General features: G+C 46.2%; 1 protein-coding gene across 2 annotated transcripts; it reads right to left on the bottom strand.

Annotated features, from left to right (window-relative positions):
* Window positions 1-469: 469 nt before the first annotated feature.
* hpn (hepsin) lies at window positions 470-24,816 on the bottom strand. 2 transcript variants are annotated; one of them, XM_035412759.1, is made up of 14 exons: window positions 24,383-24,816; window positions 23,692-23,793; window positions 18,518-18,589; window positions 11,148-11,246; window positions 10,495-10,536; window positions 9,756-9,885; window positions 8,422-8,541; window positions 7,715-7,755; window positions 6,508-6,673; window positions 5,410-5,606; window positions 3,757-3,852; window positions 2,674-2,816; window positions 1,727-1,891; window positions 470-571 (listed from the first exon to the last, which is right to left on the bottom strand). In XM_035412759.1, the coding sequence occupies exons 2-14, from the start codon at window positions 23,708-23,710 to the stop codon at window positions 527-529; spliced, it is 1,335 nt and encodes a 444-aa protein (XP_035268650.1). In that variant the 5' UTR covers window positions 23,711-23,793; window positions 24,383-24,816; the 3' UTR covers window positions 470-526. The 2 variants fall into 2 exon arrangements, with proteins under 2 accessions (XP_035268650.1, XP_035268726.1); XM_035412835.1 differs by lacking the exon at window positions 18,518-18,589 and having other exon boundaries at window positions 24,383-24,807.
* Between the last annotated feature and the right edge of the window lie 1,369 nt (window positions 24,817-26,185).

Below are 26,185 nucleotides of genomic sequence, written 5' to 3' on the forward strand. Positions count from 1 at the left end.
AAATTCTATTTTTTCGCTTCTTCTTTCTTCTTTTTTTTGTTTACTTTATACATAAAATCAACAGGAAGTCTATGAGCACACAAACCTTGGCATGGTGTGCTATGGGGTCTTTCGCAAGGAACAGAAAAACATCCAAAATGACAGCATCAATAAGAAGAAAATATATGAACATAAAAACGTGTCAGCTGATTGAATAAAGAAGCACTTGCAGAGAGACAGCACGATAGCAGACAATCCTACAGCTGCAGTCACGTTTAACAGTCAACAAGTTAACATTACTTGTAATATTAAAATATTACAAACCTTAACTTTCCTTTCGGTATAAAAAAATCATTTGGGGATAATCTGTGTCCCCTTCGTCACCCCCTTGGGTGCTGGGATTGTCAGATCGAGAAATTCTCTAAGTTCCACGGGAAAAGGGGAGAGGGGAAAGGGAGAGGGGGTATTTGGGGGGGGGGGGGGGGGGGGGGTTCTGACATGTCCACTGAAGTCCCTGTGGCAGCAAAAAAAAAAGACACCAAAATCTTCATGCTCGGGCCATTTTGTGAACACCTGGCACATTCTCATAGTTCTGTGGGGAAAAAGACGAAGAATATGAATATGAATATGATCAGACCATTCATTCATTTGTACAGACATTCACACTTGCTCACTCACAATGTAGACCAGTGGTTTCTAACATCAGTTATGGGGGACCCCTGTGTATGCTGGTTTGTGTTTTCCAATCCCAGTTTTGTAACACATTTTCTAGGTGCTTTTCATGTTTAGAGGGATTGTTTACCCTCTAAGCTGCTGTAGATGATTGGCACAGTGGATGGGAATGCTGCTGTAGATGATTAGCACAGTGGATGGGAATGCTGCCGTAGATGATTAGCACAGCGGTTGGGAATGCTGCTGTAGATGATTAGCACAGTGGATGGGAATGCTGCTATAGATGATTAGCACAGCGGATGGGAATGCTGCTGTAGATGATTAGCACAGCGTTTGGGAATGCTGCTGTAGATGATTAGCACAGCGGTTGGGAATGCTGCTGTAGATGATTAGCACAGTGGATGGGAATGCTGCTGTAGATGATTAGCACAGCGTTTGGGAATGCTGCTGTAGATGATTAGCACAGTGGATGGGAATGCTGCTATAGATGATTAGCACAGTGGATGGGAATGCTGCTGTAGATGATTAGCACAGCAGTTTGGAATGCTGCTGTAGATGATTAGCACAGTGGATGGGAATGCTGCTATAGATGATTAGCACAGTGGATGGGAATGCTGCTGTAGATGATTAGCACAGCGTTTGGGAATGCTGCTGTAGATGATTAGCACAGTGGATGGGAATGCTGCTATAGATGATTAGCACAGCGGATGGGAATGCTGCCGTAGATGATTAGCACAGCGGTTGGGAATGCTGCCGTAGATGATTAGCACAGCGGTTGGGAATGCTGCCGTAGATGATTAGCACAGCGGTTGGGAATGCTGCCGTAGATGATTAGCACAGCGTTTGGGAATGCTGCTGTAGATGATTAGCACAGCGTTTGGGAATGCTGCTGTAGATGATTAGAACAGCGGTTGGGAATGCTGCTGTAGATGATTAGCACAGCGGTTTGGAATGCTGCTGTAGATGATTAGCACAGCGGTTGGGAATGCTGCTGTAGATGATTAGCACAGCGGTTGGGAATGCTGCTGTAAATTATTAGCACAGAACGTCAGTACCCGGAGTCTCCCCTCCTTACCCTCATGGCAGTGGAGATCCAGGGCAGGAATCTGGACACCTTGGTGTAGACGCCCGGCTTTTTGGCCTGGGCGCAGCCCGTCCCCCAGCTCACCACGCCCAGCAGGCGGTAGCGGCTGGCCTTCGACAACGTGTCCTCGGCCACGAACGGCCCGCCGCTGTCCCCCTGGCACACGCACAACACGCAACGCACAACACGCAACACACAACACGCAACACACAACACGCAACGCACAACACACAACACGCAACGCGCAACGCGCAACACGCAACACGCAACACACAACACGCAACACGCAACACGCAACACGCAACACGCAACACGCAACACACACGCACAACACGCAACACACGCACAACACACAACACACAACACGCAACGCACACACACACCACACAACACGCAACGCACACCACGCAACACACAACACGCAACACACACGCACAACACACAACACGCAACATGCAACACGCAACGCACATTCACAACACGCAACACACACACGCAACGCACAACACGCAACGTAAAACGCACAACACGCAACGTAAAACGCACAACACGCAACGCAGAACACGCAACGTTAGCGCGCCGTTAGGACGCTCGCATTACAACAATCGAACCAATTCCACTTTCACTACTGCACCTACAAAGCCCGCTGAACGCTTCACACCAAGGCAACTCAAACTGCGCTCCTGGAGGGTTACCGGTGTGTGCCAGCTCTCAGGCGAGATGACCGTAGACGATTGGCTGGTCGTTTCCATGGCCGCGCCTGGCCGCGGATCCGAAGGAAACCACAAACACCTTTCGACGCACCACAGCGCTCCAGGACCACAGTTTGAGACCCCTTTTTATACACGGCCTGCCTGTTTATGTTAATGAGCAGGGACGAGCAGGCACGCGCTGTTGGCACGGTAACGGTTGCGCGGCGCGCGGCAGCGGCTGCTGACCTGGCAGGCGTCGATCAGTCCCTTCTCGTAGCCGGCGCAGAACATGGTGTTGGTGACCTGGCTGTCGTAGTACTCGGGGGAGGTGCAGACTGCGTCGCTGATGATGGGCACGTAGGCCTCGCGCAGAATGTCTGGGGACTGGCCTGAGAGAGAGAGAGAGAGAGAGAGAGAGAGAGAGAGAGAGAGAGAGAGAGAGAGAGAGAGAGAGAGAGAGAGAGAGAGAGAGAGAGAGAGAGAGAGAGAGAGAGAGAGAGAGAGAGAGAGAGAGAGAGAGAGAGAGAGAGAGAGAGAGAGAGAGAGAGAGAGAGAGAGAGAGAGAGAGAGAGAGAGAGAGAGAGAGAGAGAGAGAGATCAATGATTACATCACTCTGCTCACACAGCCGCAGAGTTTTTCACCAGCATCTTCGCCAGCGACAAGCAGACTACTCACAAAGAACTTCAATTTATACTGAAGCTGAGAGAGAGAGAGAGAGAGAGAGAGAGAGAGACGAATGTATCTATACACGCTAACACATCATTATTGTTTCACAATTCACAAAGTTTAGCGATGTAATTTCTGCTGTTATTCGTCACCTTTGCTGTGGTGATACTGTAATGCCATTCCAATGGTACCTTAAAACTTACAATAAACTGACATTTGAGAGAGAGAGAGAGGGAGAGAGAGACAGAGAGAGAGAGAGACAGACAGACAGACAGAGAGAGAGAGAGATGCAGAGTAATCGCTTCATTTTCAGGGTGCCATTAGGTGAAGTCCCTAAATAACGTGCAGATGGGCGGGCATTAAAATGAGGAAGAACTGCAGCGAAGGTCATGTCGTGTCAGTGGAGGGACTCCTCTCCTGTTTACCCAGAGCACAGGAACACTTTGGCAGTGCCGTGCTCACGCAGTGTACCAGTTCAAAAGTCTTTCATTGGGGGGGGGGGACAACTAATCAAATGCGGGATGTGGGGGGGGCGGTGAACAACTCATCTCCAGGAAAGTGAGTTTGAGACAACCCCTTTTTTGGGAAGGGGAGGGGTTTCAGTGACACTCCGCATTCTCCTCCATGTTGACACTACCGCTGGCGGAATTCGGAAGGCTTACCGTAATATTCCGTGTTTCCCCAGCCAGTCACAGCACCCATCTTCCCCTCCACCAATCGCTGGCCGTGGGTGGGCAGGCACACCGGCTGGATGTAGTCTGGGGGGGGTGGGGTGGGGGGGGGGAGAACAGGCCGCGTGATGAAATGGCATAGAGACAGCGTCAGCGCCGCCGTGTGGTCAGAAAGGCAACATCGCCTCAAGTGACAGCTCTGAGAACACCCAAGCCCACAGACGACACACCGGCCCGCCTGAGGCAAGACATCCAAGGAAGCAACGACCCTACGGACGCTGTCATAGAGAAGAACCTGTGATAACACAACCTGGAAGATTTGTGCAGACACAGTCTCCCACAACAATCCAACTTTCACAGATTTTAGCTTGAATTTGGGGTCATTTCAATCAATCAATCAATCAAATTTTATTTGTATAGCGTATTTTACAGCAGTTGTCGCAATACGCTTTACAGACAACCCTGGCCTAAACCCCCACAGGAGCAAGCCTAAGGCAACAGTGGCAAGGAAAAACTCCCTGTGGCAGATGGGAAGAAACCTTGGAAGGAACCAGGCTCAAGGGGGAAACCCATCCTCCTCTGGTCGGCTCAGGGTGCCGACTGGTGACCAACAAGTCAGTCAGTTCTATAAGGTTTAAATGCAAACTCAAATCATAGATTTTACTACATATACGTATATAGAGGTAGACATTTAAATAAAAAATATGATCTGTGATCAGACAGTAAATTTACCAGTATAAAGGGGGAAAGTCTGTTGTGGATCTCAAAATAAAGACCAACGAGCCCCAGACAAGACAATCACACCATTTTTGAAGCTGAGGTGACATTATCTTCTGTCACAGGCATTCATGCACTAAATCCCATCTCTGAACTCCTTTGCCACCACAAAACTAGAAATCAAATCAGAATTCAAATATATATCTTGTACATATATACTTACAAGTGCTGCAAACCACTGTTCCAACTTTGGACATTTTCAATCATGTTTCAATTCTCATCTTAAACACTAGAGGGCGCATGTATTTTCAATCTCTTGCTCAGCAAAAAACAAAAAAAAAAAGAGAAAAAGAACTGAATGCAAGTTAAGTGTCGAGGCCTACTGAGGCCCATTATGCTAATTTTGACAGTTCATAAATCACTCCATCCTGGGTGGAGGAATCATAGGTTAACAAAGAGTTTATTCCATTCAGGTTCAAAGGCAAGCACTGGTGACAGGACAAGCAGTTTTGACAGAGAAAGTTCTGGCCTGAAATAAGAGGCCAAAGTTCCCTTGCTGCTCCCAGCCCTTCCCTGCGCTGTCATTGGCTCATATACGCCACGGCGGAATGGCTTGTGTTCGAAAGAAGAGACAAAGGAAACCCGCCCGTTGACCCGGACAGACACTCAGCCGGCTTTCAGACACAGAAACGTGTGCATCACTGAAAAGCACACTTGTACTCTGCATAATGCCTCCTTAAGGAATCTGCTTTGCAGGTAACTGAAGGTAAAAAAAAAAAATCAGCAGACACTGTAGGTTCTCCAGTTCCCTTGTTATAGGGTACACAGGCTCACCCCTCTGCACCCCAACTCCCCCCCCCTCCCCGGCCAACCCCCGCTTTCCCCCCCGGCACCACCCCGCCCCCCCGCGCGGCGCGGCGGGCTCACCGGTGAACTGCAGCGGGCTGGCGAGGGCGAGGATGGCGATGTCGCGGCTGTTGTCGTCGATGGTGGGGTCGATGAAGGGCAGGTAGCTGCTGTGGAAGACCACGGTCTGCACCTCGGCCACGTGCACGCTCTTGTGCGCCGCCGTCTTGTACACGGAGCCCAGGAGGACCCGCCAGCGGCTCACGTGGTGGTACCGCCTGGGGGGGGAGACCGGGTCGCCATGACGCTTTTTGGGGGTCACAGCGTGTCAGAGGTACGGGCGGCGTTACACTATTATACTGGGGCGGCAGTGTAGTATAATGGGTAAGGGAGCTGGTCTCGTAACCTAAAGGTCACAGGTTCGATTCCCTGGGTAGGACACTGCCGCTGTACCCTTGAGCAAGGTACTTAACCTGAATTGCTTCAGTGCATATCCAGCTGTATACATGGAGGCAATGTAAATGCAGTGTAAAAGTTGTGTAAGTCGCTCTGGATATGCAGTGCCTCTGATGTAAAAGCGCTAAGAGCACCACCATTTTGCTATCAGGCATCACCCCGATGTTACTTGTTTCTTTCGGCAGTTGATTACAGCTTTTCTACTGGTTTGTGCTTTAGATTTATGATATAAGACATTTTTCGGTGTCTTGTAGAACATTGGTGTGTGGTCCATTTCTTGTCTTTTAAAAAGATATTTAAAGTTCCATTTACTTTAAATGACTCATATAACCCAAAGACCGATATATACAATGAAGTAGGTTCATACCTATGAATCTAGTGTTCAGTTGGTACAGTAAGTAGAAAAACATTAGGGTTTCCATTCTTTCCTTTCCATTCTTAAGGGTTTCTGTTTTTTTCCCCACCAATTACTCAAAACTGATTCAGTCACATTGGACTACATAAAAAACCTTCCATATGGGGTACAATGACAGCCATGAGAAATCATTCATTTTGCATTAAGCCATTTCAGATCGCTTAACTAATTGGGCTAATTAAATAAGTTATTATTAAATAACAAGACCGGAAGCTGGCACAACATGCAGATATAGATCCGGGGCACACTGCTATGGACGGCTGGGGGTTTGTATTTCGTTAAATGTTTTGGGGTGCGGGGTGACTCACTCAGGGAAGCAGTGAGCTGCGCTGACGATCCAGCGGTCCGAGATGATGGAGCCCCCACACTGGTGAGCCCCGTCGTACTGCAGGCTGACCTGCCAGGGCCAGCGGCCCAGCTTAGACTCCTCCCCCCCCACGATCCTGTCCTCCGTCAGGCTGCGACGCCCACAGTCTACGGGTGGGGGGGGGGGGGAGAGAGGAGAGAGAGAGGGGACGGAGAGAGAGAGAAAGACAGAGAGAGAGGGAGAGAGAGACAGAGACCGAGGGAGAGGGAGATAGAGAGAGACAGACAGAGAGACAGAGGAAGAGGGAGAGAGAGAGACAGAGGGAGAGACAGAGACACCAGGAGAAAGAGAACGGGAGAGTGAAAGTGAGAAACAGAGAGAGTGTGTGAGAGAGAGAGAGAGAGAGAGAGAGAGAGAGAGAGGGTGAGGGTTATTGAATAAGTAACCTTGTGTGCTCGGCTTACAGCCAACACATGGAGGCAGTGTAGTTCAGACTGATAAACCAGCCATCTTTTCAGGACATAACCAATGTCTCCTAACAATAAAATCAACAAACCTAAAAATGCACACACAATCTATGCAATACGAGGAAGTGTCTGAACTGAAGCAAGGGTCAAATATGCCATACTTCTGTATACAGGCCTCTGAGAACCTGAACAATGTCAAAGCTGGTACAGTCGCTGCTACCGATAAGGTCGGTTCCCAGATAAGCAAGCTAGGGTGTCTTCAGATCTGGCCACCTGGGACCATCTAGTGATGGGACAGGACGGGGCAGCTGGGAGAGAGACATGAAGGAATGGGAGGAGGAGAGAGGGAGACGAGGGAGAAAGGGAGATCGGGGTGGTGTGAGAGAGAGAAGAAAGGGGGAGACAGGCATAGGGAGAAGAGAAAGATACACAGGGAGATGTGAGAGAAACAGAGAGGGAGAGATGGGAGGAGGAGAGAGGGAGAGATGAGGGAGAAAGGGGGAGACACGCAAAGGGAGAAGAGAAAGATACACAGGGAGATGGGAGAGAAACAGAGAGGGAGAAATGGGTGGGGGAGAGAGAGAGGTGTTTGGGGAGGAGGAGACTGAACTCCCAATCCAGCAAACCGGAATCTTTAGCTTCAGGATCGACAATATGTCAAACTGCCCCGTACTCAACACAGCACCTATTCTGAACACATCAGCCAAACGTAGCAAACAGCTGCCCGACACAACCACTCACCTTGACAGATCACCGTCAGGACGTCTCCACTAGCGCAGTTGCTGCGGAACAGAGCGGGAGAAGGCGAGTGGTCAGTAGGCGGTCCTTGCTCACTCCGATTGGCCGATTTACGGAAGAAACGAGGAATGGAGGGCGGAGCCTGGAGTGCCAGTCAGCTTGCTGGCTTTGGACCCAGGGGGAACACCGCTGTTACATCCCTCTGGACCGGACCCTAAATCCCCACCTTTCCCCAAACCCCAGCTCTGCGAATGGACTCTGATAATCTCAGATTAATGGTAAATGGACTGCATTTATATAGCGCTTTTATCCAAAGCGCTTTACAATTGATGCCTCTCATTCACCAGAGCAGTTAGGGGTTAGGTGTCTTGCTCAGGGACACTTCGACACGCCCAGGGCGGGGGATCGAACCGGCATCCTTCCGACTGCCAGACAATCGGTCTTACCTCCTGAGCTATGTTGCCCGCAATGGGAGGAGAATAAAAAAATGGGAGGAGAATAAAAAGCAGTGAGCTATCCTGTATCTTAAAGGCCTTCGTGAAAGCTAGCCGAATAAATAAATGTACTCAAAATTAAACAAAGCTGCCCTGGTGATATTTACACTGGTTAGATGCTGAATTCTGTGATGCGGCTGCAGCGCCGTAGAAAAAAAAACCCGAAATCTGGTTTCATTACGCAACGGATGCATCCCACTCTCTCAAAAGATTTACCACGGTGAGAGGAACTCCTTAATCTTCTTCCCGTGAATGAGCTCCTTGGCGTCCACGCAGAAGAAGTCCTCCGAGTCTTTGCTGCCGTCCGGGATGGTGGACACAGAGTAGTTCAGCGCCCTGTGATGGGGGGCACAATTTAGACATCAGCCAAGTCAACAGTGCTCAAAATGGCCAAAACTCAGGGACTGTTGGGAGGCTCATCCTGTTAAAGCACTGTTCCAGTGTGTGGATGAGCCCAACAGTGTGACAGTGTCCAAGTCTCATCACACACTTAGCGCCCCCCTGTGGTCTGGGGATGACTGTGCAGGCTACACATGACGTGTCCTCTTCCCACTCGATACGGAGGTTCACGAGCACGCAACCAAACCCAACACTTCACGAGCACGCAACCAAACCCAACACTTCACAGCACGCAGCCAAACCCAACACTTTACAGCACACAGCCAAACCCAACACTTTACAGCACGCAGCCAAACCCAACACTTCACAGCACACAGCCAAACCCAACACTTCACAGCACACAGCCAAACCCAACACTTTACAGCACGCAGCCAAACCCAACACTTTACAGCACGCAGCCAAACCCAACACTTTACAGCACGCAGCCAAACCCAACACTTTACAGCATGCAGCCAAACCCAACACTTTACAGCACGCAGCCAAACCCAACACTTTACAGCACGCAGCCAAACCCAACACTTCACAGCGGCGTGTTTGTTACATTCGGACTATTCGGCCAATCGTATCTTGGGCCCGGGGAGAGAGCGCGGGTGTTCAGGGACCATGCATTTGAGGCACAGATACATTTTTCGGAGAACGATGAATGGCTGATATTTACACGAGACCCTGAAGGTGCATTCAGTTCACGGACAACTGGCACTCATCCTCTGACACACCTGGGATACGCACAAAATCAAACGAACCCCGCGCTGGTCTTTCGTAGGAACTTTTAATTGAGTACGAAAGCCAGGAAAATTCATGAAAAAGTTTTGTGAATGAGTTCAAGCGGCGGACAGTGGAACTAACAGGTGTGGCCGCTTAACTGATGAAAGGTTGAAACCCTCCAATGCTGTGACTCCTCCTTCTCCTGAAAAATGGGGGGGGGGGGGGCGGTGGTCACAGCATTGGGCACAAACACATAAACTGGGACAAAGGGAGGGGAAAAAAGTGGTGAAATTAATTAAAAACATCCCAAAACTCAAGCGGAAGTAGGGTTTTCTCCTGTATTTAATATTGCCCGCTCATGTGACTATACAAGCCCCTCGTAACATTGTTGGCCAGTGTTCCAGTAATCTTACAGCCACCGTATTGGTTCCAGGGGAGGGTCTTACCTGACAAAGCCCATCTCCTCACAGCTGATACTGGCCATGACCTGGTTGGAGCTGGAGGAGCAGACGTACCTCCACCTGCCGTGGGCGGAGTCAAACACGGTGAGGCGCAGGTTGGCAGAGTTCACCTGGACTGGGGGGAGGAGGGGCGGAGAAAACCAAAATGAGCCAAAGATGAACTCTTCATGTGCACTCACCTGGGAGGGCTATATCCACCTGCATCCACCTGAGTTTCATATTACATGGATTTAGCAGACGCTCTTACCCACAGGGACTGACAGTGTAGGAAAAACAGAAGTGCATTCACCTGATTAATATGAGCAGCAATGCAAAAACTGGCTAACAGCATTGCGCAGTTAACCGTATGCAAAAACACCGAACAACTGATGCAGATTTTCCCATGCACGCTTACTGAGAACCAGAGAACCAAATTGCCACGCATGCATATTACATTCCTAACAAGCACTATGGAGGAAAAACCTACAACCACAAAAATATGACAGCCTGAATGGAGTAGAAAAGGTGAGAGAGTCAGGGGACCACACAGGGAAGGGGCGGGGGGCGTAGATGGGGGGGCAGGATGGGCGGTCTAAACAGTGTCCTAGTCCATCAGTGAACCACCAAACAGCCAGTTGTGAATGCCCACCCAGGTGCCTCTGTGGCCAGCCTGGCTCTGTGCAGCCCAGCCGCATGAATACTGCTGGACACGCGTGACGCAATCCAGGGCTGAGGCATCACTTACCCTCATACAGACCCGTGTCTTCGGCCTTGATCAGATACGTCACTGCGGGGGGAAAAGGCAACATTTCAGCACCTTGCTAAGAGAACGCTAATAATGCACGAACAAAACTGAACAAAACGTACATTGACAAAGTACAAGCGCTAACAAAAAGAACTAACAAAACTAGAACAAAATTTCCATTTCAGTTTGAACTGACACATTCTGACGTGTTCTCCGCAAGTTTTCCATTTGTGTGGCAGGGCTGGTATCACTGCGATGCATCCACGTTAAAGTTTACTAAACTACATCCAGTTTCACACAGATGCATACAGATGTATCCATAAGTGAGGCCTGAGTGTGCACTGTCACTTCCGGGGAAGCTGTAAATTCGACCACTCAAGAGCACTCACATACATTTTTTGAGACATTTTTATGAGAGGTGTTTCTCCTCCACAGACTGTCACGTGATTTGCCTGGCCAGGACTTCCATGTCCCCTAACTTTTTAACATGTGTCCATGTTATGTACAAGCGCAGACACACTGGTGGGATGCTGGATGATAATAATAATAATAATAATAATAATAATAATAACAACAACAATAACAATAATAACAATAACAATAATAATAATAATAATAATAATAATAATAATAATAATAATAATAATTCTTACCGACAGCCCACACAGCGACCCCAATCCCCCCCAGCAGCAGCACGGTCAGGAAGATGGTGGCAAGCCGACACGGGGTCAGGACCACCATCCTGGGACTTCCTGTGCAGGAGACAGAGCACGCAGCAGACTGTGACCACGCCCTCCGTACTTCACAGCCAATCACCTCTCACACAGCAGACTGTGACCACGCCCTCCGGACATCACAGCCAATCACCTCTCACACAGCAGACTGTGACCACACCCCCTTGACTTCACAGCCAATCGACATCTCACACAGCAGACTGTGGCCACGCCCCTCTGACTTCACAGCCAATCACCTCTCACACAGCAGACTGTGACCACGCCCCCTGGACTTCACAGCCAATCACCTCTCACACAGCAGACTGTGACCACGCCCCCTGGACTTCACAGCCAATCACCTCTCATACAGCAGACAGTGACCACACCCTCCGGACTTCACAGCCAATCACCTCTCTCACAGCAGACTGTGACCATGCCCCTCAGACTTCACAGCCAATCACCTCTCATAGAGCAGACTGTGACCACACCCCTCGGACTTCACAGCCAATCACCTCTCACACAGCAGACTGTGACCACGCCCCCTGGACTTCACAGCCAATCACCTCTCACACAGCAGACTGTGATCAAGCCCCCTGGACTTCACAGCCAATCACCTCTCACACAGCAGACTGTGACCACGCCCTCCGGACTTCACAGCCAGTCACCTCTGACATCACAGCCAGTCACCTCTCACAGAGCAGCCAATCACCTCTCACATTTACGGGAAGGGGCACCGGCAGAGCTGCTGAGCAGAAGGCCCGCGTGCGACAGCAGCCCGATGTGCCTTCAGGGACGTGTGTAGCGCAGGCAGAGAGGGCACTGGATCAATAGTCCAATGTCCTGTACCTTCCTTTCTTTTTTCTGCTGAGCTAAAACAAACTTTCTCTGCTCTGGGTCCTGCGTTCTGTCATTCCATGCCCAGGCACAGCCAGCGGGCTGCAGATGCAGGCACAGTTAAGTTACATAAAGCCGCTTGGGCACACCCCTGCCACCAGAAGACTGCCACTGCTGCAGTTCAACAACATGCGCATTCTACTCGATGCAGCATCACAATATCACCAGACAAAATGGATAAGAACACATTTACAAAATGTCTCCAGTACCACGCAGGAATGGTTCAATATTTTCCTCATTTTACAATTTGGATCTTTTTTTTTGTTTGTTTTGTTGTTCTTTTTCTCAATCCACTCAAATATAATTTCTATTATTTGTACAATATTCCTTCCTCCACAGGTAAGGTGCAAGGCAATGTGAACTGTGAAGAACAACCTTCCGAAGAGCTAGAACACACATCTAACTGGCAGAACTCACCAGCGCACAGCTTGTTAATTGACCAGCTGACAGTTGGCTAAAGTGAGCTTCCTCCTTCACCATAGCACATTCTGAGACCGAGAAAAGACGCTATGAAAATGTAAACCACTATTATTATTACATTACAGGCATTTGGCAGACGCTCTTATCCAGAGCGACGTACAACAAAGTGTATAACCATAACCAGGAACAAGCGTGTCGGAAACCCTAGAGAGAAGTACCGTTCCAAGTGCAGGGAACAACCGCATAGTTCAACTTGGACCCTGAAGGATAAACTGATTAATACTAACACAAACGAGAACAGCAACAACGCAGTCTGCATACAAGCAGTAGATAAGACGAGTGCATTAACTAAGTCGCCTACGAAACAGATACCTAGTTACAACCCTAAGCTTACAGTTAATTTAGAGATTACAGGGAGGTAGGGAGGGATGGGGAGAGGTGCAGCCTGAAGAGGTGAGTCTTCAGTTGTCGCTTGAAGTGGGACAGTGTCTCAGCTGTTCTGACCTCCACGGGGAGGTCATTCCACCATTGTGGGGCCAGGACACGACAGGAGACGTATTTGGGAAGCGCAGGTGCAAAGAGGGGAAGGTGCCAGGTGTCCTGAGGCAGCGGAACGGAAGAGTCTGGCTGGCATGTAGGGTTTGAAGATTATTGGACAAGAGTGCAGTATAATGGCTGGGGGAATTTAGACATTTAATGAAAGGCTTCGATTTGATTCCTAGGTGGGGCCACTGCCAATGAATCCTTGAGCAAGGCAGCCATAACCAGAATCACTTCAGTAGATATTCAGCTGTAAAAATGTGTGGTGTGTTAAGACATAAGAGGTGGAAGTTGCCCTGGATAAAAGTGCCTAATAAACGCCTGAATGCAATGGAATGAATGTAACTGGACGAGGTGAAGGGTGCGCAGCCTCCAATACTCAGGGCAAATGGAGAGGCGGACAAGACGTCTATGTGAAAGTGATGGTGGTGTTAACCCAGTGAAATGTGCTTAGGCTTTTTGGAATTTTCTTTTTTTCAGAATTCTAAGCCTCAGTGTTCTAGAACTCCACTGGTTTCCATTAGAGATGGTAGAGATGGTCCCATCAACATTAGAATGTTCAGTTAAGAACATTCTAACCACATTTTTTGGGGTCTTACTCCTTAAGTGGTTAATTATCTGTCAACTACCACTGTACTCATATATACAGCTTGACTGCAAGGGTGAGCAAGCATCGAACAATATGAATGGTAATGAAACAAGATGAAATAAAATTTTTTAAAAAGCAGCAGCAATCTCTGGAGCCCATCAGAACTGGCGCTCACCATGTCTGGATAGGCAGTCTAGAGACAGGAAAGAAACCTCCATGATGGGTGGGGCTACTGTGCCCTGCCAATCACCCACTCAGATGGACCCATCAAAACACTCTCAACAACAACAACAACAACAAAAAAACACATAATGACTAGCTATGAGCAACACAAGTATTCCAGAATTTGGACGGCATGGTACCATTGCTAGCTTTATAGGTGGAATGAAATTACGCAAATCGTAGAGAGGCTGACGGAGGACACAAACATCACCAACGCCACGCGAAGAGGGAAGAGAAAATAAATCCCGGAACTGAATTAAGGCGCAGGTTCCTTGTGTGATGAGACGCGGTGTCTCAATCCGTGCTGGCGGTGTATAAACATGTTTGTACCGTGCCAGAGTCAAGGTCTCCGTTGTGCTAACAAGCAGTTCTGGCACGGGCGGGAGAGCGCGCGTGCGCCCGAACCCAGTGTTTGCTTTATCATCGTTCTGAAGACCTCTGAAGAACTCCCATTGTGTTTCTGGCGAGCGTCAGGAAAACCTGCTGCATCCCACTTCCTCTCTTTATCGGGGTACGTCGCTCCGCACCACGTGCATGTTACACGCACATGCAAGCTGGAATGGCTACTTAAGTTTGACGTTTTTAAAATGGCTAACTTTGTTTCAAAAGCCTGGAAAAGAAGGCAAGATGGATTGTTTGCTTAGTCTCTAATGAGGTGTTATTATTTATGAAATGATTTTGAATATGTTGCAAAAAACTTGAAAAAGAAGATAAGAAGGTTTGATTATGGAGACTATACGCTTGTGTACAGGGTATATGTATCAGATATGTGTCTGTAGCATTTTAATAGGTCTAGGATTTACTCTGGATCTGTTATATGCAAAATGTTGGTGTCATACAAGCCCATGTGGGCTGGGCATCCATGTGATGCATGACACAATAATAAAATTCATTCATTCATTCATACACGTGGATGCACGCGAATGCACTGAAACACACACACACACACACACCATGCCAGTACACACGCACACACAGCATGTTACTGAAATACACACCACGCCTGTACACATCCACACACACACCATGTTACTGAAACACACACCACGCCTGTACACATCCACACACACACCATGTTACTGAAACACACACCATGCGTGCACACATCCACACACACACCACGTTACTGAAACACACACCACGCCTGCACACATCCACACACACACCATGTTACTGAAACACACACCACGCGTGCACACATCCACACACACACACACCCTGTTACTGAAATACACACCACGCCTGTACACATCCACACACACCCCACACTACTGAAATACACCACGTGTGCACACATCCACCTACACTCACACAGACCCATCCCTCAGCGTGCTTACATGTGCATACAGCACATATGAGTGTACACCATGTATGCACACGCGTACAGTATGTATACATTAGCACATAAACACATGTACACACACACACATGCATAAACATACATACCTACACCAGTACACACACTCACACAGGACACAGACACATGCCAGACAAACACACACACACACACACACACTCACACACACATACATGCATACACATATATATATATATATATATATATATATATATATATATATAAAGACACCTGCACCACTGCACACGCAGACACACGCAGACTTTTGGAAGAAGTCTAATTCCAGCCGAAATCCCCTCCTAATGAAACGGCTGTGCTCGGCAGCGCTGGCGTGTGTGATCATTAACTCAACGCTCGGCCCGAGCTCGGGGGGGGGGGGGGGGGGGGGCGGGACGGGACACACACGCTGCAGGGGCTGCAGTCTGGGACTGTTACAAAGAGCGTGCCACTTGTCCCGTGACCGGGCGCAAACAAACAGGCCCTGTGTGTCCAAAGGGCCACCGCAGCACCGCAGTCAACGTTCACCGCCAACGGTCAGGATCATTAACTCCTCTATTAACGGCACTTCCCGCGCACTTCCACGTGACCCACCCCTTCCCTTTTTCAGCGTACGGTAAGGGGGCCACACCCCTAACACCGGGACTCCTTCAGTGTCCATGTGGTGTTGGGGACGGGTGGTTTAAGCGGCCACACCTGTCCCGGGTCAGGCTAATTGGACCTGGCTAGTTGTCTAATTGGTTAGGAATTGGGACAATTGGCCAGGCCGATTGTGACCCAGGAACAGGTGTGGCAGCTGAAACCAGCCACCCCCACACCGCAGTCCAGTCTCAAAAAGTCGCAGACACGTCGTTAGAAACGACCACGTAGGGCAGTGGTGTCAAACTCGTGCCATGGAGGGCCGTGTGTGTGCAGGTTTTCATTCCAGCCTCAGATGTTGATTATATAATTAGTTAAATTATTTGCTGAATTAGGGATGCAGGTTTGTGCACAATGGTGACCCGACGTCTATGGTGACCCGCATTGTCTAAATAAAAATTTTCTTATATTCTGTGCTTCAGTGCAGTTAAACGCATATGGCTGAATGAGTAATTGGACTCAATTAAGGCAGCATTAATTGGTTGGAATGAAAACCTGCATACACACGGCCCTCCATGGCAACGAGTTTGACACCACTGCCCTATGTGGTCGTTTCTAACGACGTGTCTGCGGCTTTTTGAGACACCACTGACGTAGGGTCACCGCTTAAAAAAGACACACAAAAAAAGAGAGGGGCTGGCGCCACCCTTGATTTCAAAGGGTGGCGCCGAAAGGCAGAAGTTATGAAGAAGTGCCGAAGCTGACGCGACGAAGCTCACAGGAAATGGCGCTCATGCGCGCGGGCGAAACTGAGGTCACCATCAGCCCCGGGCCCCCGACCTCATGCGTCCATCCCTGCTGGGTACATCGCTCACATCGACCCAGCAGGCACTTAATTAACCCAACGCGCCAACCCAATGTGCGCTGACGTGCAATACAGCAGAATAAAACAACAGCACCGGGAACAGGAAATGACGATCAACGACAATTCTTTCGTCACCACGAACATTAAGAGGATCTTTTTTTTATTTCTCATTAGAGATCTCTCCATTCCAGATCATTGTAAAATGAATGATTTTGGAAGGGGGGGGTGGGGGGTGGGGGCGGCAGAGGGGTGGACATTAAAACCACAAACAAAGGAAAGGGAGACTGGAATTCCCTGAAAAAACAAAAGGTTGGTCAGCCGGAAAAGGGCGGGAAAAGGGTGGCGGTTTATTGGCCCTCTAATCACCCTTCTGGACACTCGGGAGTCCGTAACGATAACCAGAAGTGAACCACTGCCCGTTAAAACACATCGTTATCACGCCAGGACAGGTTCAACGCACAATTCAGCAAACGTGGTAATCAGCCTGCAATACACTCAAAGACTAATTTCCAGCGTGTTCATTACAATAAAAAGAAAAACTGTTTACCGATTTATTGATCTGCCTCTATACGTTTTACCTATTTTTCAAAACAACGGGCACTTGAAATGGGTTCAAACCAATTTCAGTGAAACCCCCCCCCCCCCCCCCCCCCCCATACACAAAGCCAAAAGAAAGTGTAACTGAGTGTTCACAACTGATTTTTGCGAGCCAAGCGTCATGAACTCAGCATGTAGGAGATGTGTGCTCGCACTACATCCTCGGAATCCTCAATGAAAAGAGGCTCAGACAAAATCTACATTCAATGAAATTAAACAAAATCTAGATTTACGCGCTAAATTCACAAAGAACAACATACAGATTGAAAGCAGCTGAACTGCTTAAGGTCTATGATAAATTATTATAGTCCCATCTGAAACATTGGTGCTTCTATGATATGTACGACAGCTAACCAGGAAACACTATGAAAACATAAATATTTACGTGCATATAATACTTACATTTGTCTTACTTATAAGACAAGTAAGACAAACATATTTTTGTTTCCAACAACAGCAATAAAAGCCAGAATCTTCCAGTTCAAACTGCTGCGTGAAAAGAGCATACGAAGCCTCAGCCCTCTCTGCTTACCCATTTCACCGGGTTAGCATTACAATTTACAATCAGAATTGATATTTTTGCTTACACACACACACGCACAAAGAAATATGAAACTAAAGACTGGCGTTCGTAATCCGGAGTGAGTACTCTACTGACCTGCGACCTGTGACCTGTGACCTGTGACCTTTAATTTTCAACGCTGCAGGTATTGCTTCTGTCCTGGAACGCCACAAAAGAGAGGCGAGCAGCGTACTTGATCGAGCACATGAGTGAGGAGTGCTGTGAGCACTAAGAACCCAGGGTGTGTGTGGGGGGGGGGGGGGGGGGCAGCTCTTTAGGAAGCGGTGTACGTCAGCCCGAGAAAAGCAGAGAGACAGCGGGTATGCCAGGGCAGGGCGGGGCGGGTGGGTTGGCGGGCGGGGCGGGCACTGCAGAGGAGGATTAAAACATCTGGTGTGAGGGAAACACCCCCCCAAACCCTGCCACCGCGATCACACCCCCCCCCCCCCACCCCACCCCAAGCAGACCCCCCCCGGGTGATTAATGTGCTTTTGTTCCTTTTTCCAGGGCTCTGGGGGCACAATGACATGGAGGGGGGGGGGGGGGTGGGGTGTCAGTGAGGAAGGGGGGGGGGGTGTATTTACAGAGATAAGGGGGAGGGGGGGGCAGCGGTGAGAAAGGGGTCGGGGGGGGGGGGGGGGGATATTTACAGAGCCAGACCATCTTCCTTCGGCCGTTTCCAGCTCACCTCTTGCTCCGCGGCGGCTAATTCCCAGCAGCCTCGTGGTTCCCCTGTGCGCTCCGGCGCTCCCGAATTCAGCTGCCAGAGAACAAACGCCACTGTTGTTTCAGGGGAGCTAAACTGAAACGGACCTCGCCGAGACTGAAAGAGAGATTGGCTTTTGAGGGGGGGGGAGGGGGGGGGCGGCGTCTGGAGACCCAGTCCCACTCAGCCCCCTTACACTACCTACCCTGCCTTCCAAAAAAAAAGACCGTACAACAGAGAGAGACCAAACTCCTGCCCAGAAAACATGAAACATTCTCACAACGTTGCCACAATCTAGTGGCAATGTTATAACATTCACAAAACACTCCAGTACCATTCGGAGAACCTTTTGTGTTAGGTACGATTGCTGCTGGGAGGGGCCTAACTCATCTGTACCAGAAGTACAGTAAAACCTGCCCATGCAAAAAAAAACAGTGAATGCTGAGACTGTGACATCATGAGCAGGGATCACTCAGCTTAGAGGAAGCTCATAAGTGTAGACTGTGACATCATGAGCAGGGTCCACTCAGCTTACAGGAAGCTCATAAGTGTAGACTGTGACATCATGAGCAGGGTCCACTCAGCTTACAGGAAGCTCATAAGTGTAGACTGTGACATCATGAGCAGGGTCCACTCAGCTTAGAGGAAGCTCATAAGTGTGAGACTGTGACATCATGAGCTCAGAAAACGATGAGCTCAGAGGAGCTCAATGGCCCGTTCATGTCATTCATTAGTCACTTAAGCTCTCGATATCTGTATTAAGCCAATGCAATGTGGGCAAAGGTCCAGTTCGAACATCAGCTAACGGTGCTACACACACACAAAGCATGTACCCGGGAGATACCACAGTTGGACTGTAATTTAACTCAACTGTGCACTTGGGGTAACCAGTGGCTGACCCTTCTATCAGGCGTGAAACGTACTCCCTGCTGATTGGGTCTCGGTGATTGGTGGTGAAAAAACGCTGAGACAGCAGAAAAAACTACGCCTGAACAACGCTGCGACGACACCAGACGCTTGAAACCGAACTGACGTCAAACAGAAACAACAGACAGTTACTGCTCCAGCATGCAGGAGATCAAATGCACCGAGCAGGTACACTCAGGTAGACATGCTGAAACATCTCATTTACCTTAAAGGCAGTAAGAGTTTTTCTTCCAAAGATATATACTGTACACATCACAAAAAAGTCATTTTAATTTACCGATGGGAAAATCAATTGGCTATGTACCCATAGCCTCCTAATGCTTGCTCTAACTGGTAGTTTACAGCTGTGCTTGTCTCATTTTAATCACAGCTGTTGCACGCGCTTGTTAAGCAACACCACAAATTTAAGCAACGGAGCAACAAGACACTGTAAAAATGTTTTAAAAATTAAAATGAAAAAAATAAAAAAAAATGCTAAATGTTAATTTTGGAAGAAATTAAACCTTCCCTCCCTGTATTGTGCAAGTTCTGCGGCACACACCTAGAGTGCACCAGGGAGCAGACTGTAACTCTTGCCCTAGTGGCGGCTGTCCAACCATGTTTGATTCACCTTTTGTGGTGAGTGGCTTCGGCTAAAAGCACCTGTCAAATGCCTCAGTCATAAAAACTGTGAACAACCCCGCTTAAGCAGAACATGAAGTGAAGCATCTAACGTAGCTCAGCAAAGTTTAAGAAGGTTCCGGAAGGCCACTCTGGACCACAACCAGGAATGTAAACCTTGGAAAGCGCATGAACTTGAGGGGCCCATTATTGTGGACCAGTTCAAAGCCACCACAGACCACCTGAAACTAGAACGACACCGCAAACAAACATGTCTCATCCACATCAAACCCAGCCTGCCCTGGTGCAATTATCATCACGTAACTGAATGAATATTCAATCACATGACAATTAACCAACTATGATGAAGTTACATTACACTACAGGCATTTAGAAAACAATCTTATCCAGAGAGACCTACACAACTTTTACAACTTTTGGACACTGAAGCAATGCGGGTTAAGTAACTTGCTTAAGGGTACAACGACAGTGCCTTTACCCACTGGCCAGCTCCTTACCCATTATACTACACTGCCGCCCTTGTGACGGCCCATCAAATCACTATCATGGTCGGAATCTCCTTTGAGGCTCACATCACATGATCAAGAGTAACGGGAAAAAACTGACACAGAAAAAAGCACCGTGATCATATTTATACATTCAAAATTTCAAGAATTTAAATGATGCCCAGTGTATGTGGTGCATCGTTTAACATGATCTTTACACACATGGACAGCAAACGCGATTGTGGTACGAAAGACACAAACTTTACATAGCCTGCATTCTTCCTAATTTGAGCAAACACAATTTGACAGGGTCAAAAAAATCTAAAACTTTGACACACAGTACATTTAGCATTCTTAGCAGTTAACACTAAATTTGAATGAAAAGGGTTAGTAGGATCAAACTGAACAAAAACTGCTATCAATGCTATCACTAGATAGTTACTACGTTACATCAGTCACAATTTTACCGATTAGAAAAAAGACACTCAACTTTAGAAGAATCAGTCTGCACACAGCCAAGCCATTAAAAACAACAATGCATTTAATTCCCAGAAGCCACAAGCAAACATAATTACATGCCTAATCTTAAGGCATATGCCAACATTATCAAGATCATCTTTGCTACCTGACTCATAAAGATAAGGCAACTGATAGGTAGGGCCAACTGAAGCTTGTGCAGTAAGAACTGATATGCAGTGTACGCAAAGGTTAAAAAGTGCTTCAGTGTCAGCTTCATTCCTTCTATGAGATGTTAAGAGATACTTCTGACTTGTTGAGAGATGGGTTCAATTTCCAGTCAGGGTCCAGTCAGACAAATATGTCATTAAGAAGTTATAATAACCAGGGAAAATGAGAAAACTGAATTAAAAATATATTAAAATTGTTTATTATTATTATTATTATTATTATTATTATTGTTATATCACTATTACTGCCACTCACTCATTTTAAATGATGTTGTGTCTGCATTGGACAACAGAAAGCACGGCACTGCACTATTTGTTGATCTCCCCAAAGACATTGATAGAGTGGATCATTCTTTGCAGCTAAATAAATAATCTTGCATCGACTTAGACGCTGAGGTGAGCTTATGGCTCCAAAATGACCTCCCAGACACTTTTGTAAAAATTGGCAAAAATCAATCACAATTCTTACATATCACTAAAGGTGTACCCCAGGGATCGGTATTGGGCCCTCTCTTGTTTACTATCTATCAATGATACTGTGTCAGCCCTCACTTCCTGTAAAACTCATTTATATGTTGATGACACTGTTATGTATTGCGCTGCTAAATCCATACAGTTTGCTGCCAGCAAGTCACAACATTCTTTCATTACTCTTCAATGTACCCCTTATTAATCTTAATCTTGTTCTGAATACAGAGAAAACAAAATGTATATACAGTAGTTCTCTAGAGTGAATAAATCAGATTTTCAGTTGATTCTTTAGATTTACTATTATAGTTACTATTATTGTCAGAGTCCCCAATTATAAATAGCATTTGAAAAGATGACAAATTCAACTTCAAAATTCATATTGCTAGCAAATTGAGATCAAAATGAAGACTTTCTATACTGAAATAAAATATCTGTTCCTGCTTTTTGCAGAAAGAGAGTAATTGTGGCAGTTTTTCCTCTATGTATGGAGGCTGTGGAGACATCATACAGTATACAGGCATGCAACCAAAGTCCTTAAACCTCTAGCTGCTTGTTTTGTTACAGATTTGTTACAGGTGATAAAAATGGCCCACATCACTGTCTTGTTTATAAAAAAAAAAAAGGTTGGCTGGTCCACATTGTCTGTGAGACGTGATCAGAACTGCTACGTTTTCATCCATTAAGCTCTGCTGGGCATTCTACAATTTTATTTATCTTCACTTTTCAGTTGAAATACTGGCAATGACCATACACACTCACAAGACTGGCTTGTACCCGAGGTCCCCAAAACAGTCTGTATCTTACCTGGGAGTCTGACCTCGGGCAGACTGCTTTTGGCTTTTATCTTTGGAAGAAAAACTCTTACTGCCTTTAAGGTAATTTCAGGACTTAATGTTGAATCTTATTGTAATTGTTCTGATTGATGTTTTAATTTTTGTTTTAACAAATGTTTTATTACTTTTTTTTATTTATTGACTTATTAATGTTTTTTTCTGTATTCATTTTAACAAATGCTTTCAATTTAATTTAAACTAATATTTTAATTATTTTTTCTTTGATTATTGTCTTACCAAATGTTCTTTTTCTTTCTGTTCTTTTCGTTGTAACTCATCAGTATTGTGAGTGGCTCAATGCTTCTCCATGTTTAGATAAAGTATTATGATAATTAGGATCTTATTACTATTGTTGTTGTTGTTGTTAAATTATTTTTTTTAAGCAATTTTTTAAAGCAATTTTTAAAAAGAGGAAATGTAGATATGTAATATGCAGTTGATGCTGTTGTTGTTAATTTTGATCTCAAGCAAATTATTCCTTTGGCAATATTGTGCCTACATGCAACTATGCCAATAAATCTATTTGAATCCGAATTTCAGCCTAGTGAAATGCTTTTGCCTGATGAGGTCACCATGACCATAGGTGTAGTTTTGCTTTGGACCCATTCTGTTTCAGTTCTTGATTGGGCCTCGTAGGTGTGGTCATCTTGACCTAGTCGGGGTCAGCCTACAGAAACCCCAAAGTGGTGTTCGGTTATGAGCAGGCCAGGCTCATACCAAAGCTCAGCCAATAACGTTAAATCACAGCCAATCACAGTCAAAATGGCAGTTTTCTGACAACCAGGTCAAACGCAAACAAAGACAAAACTTAGCGGCATTTGGTAAACAGTGAAGAGTATTGAGAAATTTTGAGGGTGGAGGATGGGACAAAACTATAAACGCTTTCGAAAGGTTTTCACTGTTCCGTTCGCCATACACACCTACAGAGTCACACTTTTGATTAGTGTACATTGGGTTTGTTTCGTCTGCTGCAGCCACAATTTCACGAAATTTCCACAAAATACCTCGTATCCAAATAAGTGAGCACGCGCATGTTCTATCGGTTCTATTAATCTTTAACATCTGACTCATCTCTCCTGATACCAGAAAAAACATTTTAAAACGAACGTGTGGCAGGCGCGTGCATCGCTCACCGGGTTTTTTCTCTGTCATCTCTCAAAAAAAGAAAAATAATTCAATAATCTTCACCGAATATTTTGTCCAGTAAGTTGCGTGGCTTGCTGATGTTGCTAAACCTGCAAAACAGCAAACACAAAGACACACACAAGCAAACAAAGACACAATTAAAAATCTGAAAACGTGTCAAATTGCAAAAGAACCACAATTATGGGCAAGTATGAGTTAAACCAGTTTAACAAAGTAATAGGCAAAAAGTTATTTTGAGCACGTGTCAAATAGGGCACCTCACAACCACAAGTAGATTAGAAATGAATGCTTTAAAATGATAAATAAATTAAACCAAACAAATAATAAATAACAAGACTGTACATTTATTCATCTACTTGTTTGGCAGTACATGGTAGATCAGTAATAAACAAGCATAGGGTCTAGGCTTAAAATAAATCAGTGATATTACAATTATCAGCAACATAATCTTTCAACGTATAAGATGTTGTAATGCGTACATTAAAATATATAGCAGTTGTTAATTTGATAACTTATCTTTTAATTTGTATTTGTTCATATTAATAATAGTAATTGCCTATTTAGTAGTATACGCAGTATTTCCCTTTGAATCAGTTTTAAACTTTTTTCAAATCAGGATTTACCAAATTTAATAAACCACGTTCCCAGCCACGATTCGCACCAATTTTTTAAACTTACCTTTATCGTTATCGTATTTCTCGCGACAGGTGTGTCCGTAGTCTATTTATCGAACCTTGCGGGGGAAGTAATCACAACTTGCAGATCGACGTTTCTCATTAAGGGTTGGCCAGAAATTGGCTGCTAAGCGGGTATGCGCGTGCAAAGTTCTATTTGCAAAGTAGCTAGCTCTCTTTCTTTTTCTTCTTACTCGACAGGTAGACGGCAATTAAACGCTACTTTCTTCCTATCACCTTTCCCGTATTTCTTCGTTCAATCAAGGCCACCTCCTTCCGGTCAAGATTAAAAGCTGACATAAGGACGAGGAACTGTACAGAAGCACTTGAACTCTGCTCTTTGTTTTTCGGTTCAACGGAACATTCGACTCGACTCTGGCCCGTCCTACCTTGCTACGTGAATCGCTTTATTCTCTGGAAGCGCGTCGGGGAGCAGGAAAAGTGCATGCGACGTCATCAAAACACTGCCTCTCGGTGGGCAGGTGGTATGTCCAGCAGGCTACCTCGTCCACCCCCCTTTCTCCGCCTTTTTCTTCACATAAAAGGCTGGACATCACGTTGCCTACCTTGCTAGGTCTGGGGGGGGGGGGGGGGGGGGGGGGGGGGGAATAATAAATAATGTTACTGGGGGGAAAAAACTGATGTGGCTTGATAGGTGTTATTCTTCATCTGCTTTTAGTCTTTGATGGTTTGTCCCCCACTACAGTATGATCAACTGCAGGAAATGCATCATGGTTCAACAACCTTGAACCCATTCTCGGTTGAATGACCTTAATGATGCTACATATAACAGTACAGGCCTAGCTTCAAATTTGTTTGCTGCTATGTTTTCGTTCATTGCTTGAGGAACCATTTCTCCAAACAGATGTTGCTTTTGCAAAACAGATAATACAGCCTCTAAGACTGAATTTGCATTTGCCAGAATGACATATTTCATTTGCAAGATGCCCTTAGATACCCAGAAACATTACACAAAATGAAATAATAAAACACCATCACTTGCCATCTCAGATAATTATGAGAAATTCTCAATTATTTCACAATGGCCAAAATAAATATCAATAAATAATACTTATTGATTACAAATATTGATACATAACACTGCTAGTCCTTTTCTGAGTTTAACACTTTTTTTTATACATGAATTTGTGATAATTCTAGTATGTAAAGGCAAGAGAACAATTTTCCACAGAACTGGCATGTATTCCTATCTCATGAAAGGATTGCCCCAAAGATGAAATTCATTGAGTAGGAGTAAGACCTGCAACGAAAGGCTTCATTTTATTGTGTTATTTACAAATTTTAGGATGTACAGAGAACAGAGAATTTTAGTAAATACAGAGAACAAAGCAAGGTACACCAAACGGTGAAAACAACGGTGAGGGGAGAAAACAAATCTGTGAAAACAAGGCCAAAATGGAAAACAAATACATTACTGCACACCATACTTTCAGTCTGTCAGGTTCACCAGGTCACATGTTGTCTATGACATCACAGTGGATGTTTTCCCCCACAATGCAAGGAGGATTAGAAATTCCCCACAGTGACACATCCACCCTGGAAAATCCTCAGCTGTGGCTGTCAAAGAGCCACCATTCGTTGCATCCAGGAGGTACATCAAGGGTACACTGAATACACAGTAGTTTTTCTACATGTAGCGACACAACATGTAGTTAAACAGGTAGTTTAATTTGCAGTAGTTTACTGGTAGTTCATCTACATTCAAGTTTATGTGATGGTTGTAGTAGCGTATTACTTTTTTTGTCTTTTTGAGGTGCAGTTAACCTTTTGACGTGTACCGCCTCTT

The sequence above is a fragment of the Anguilla anguilla genome, chromosome 1, assembly GCF_013347855.1.
Source record: "Anguilla anguilla isolate fAngAng1 chromosome 1, fAngAng1.pri, whole genome shotgun sequence".
In the NCBI taxonomy this organism is placed as follows: domain Eukaryota; kingdom Metazoa; phylum Chordata; class Actinopteri; order Anguilliformes; family Anguillidae; genus Anguilla; species Anguilla anguilla.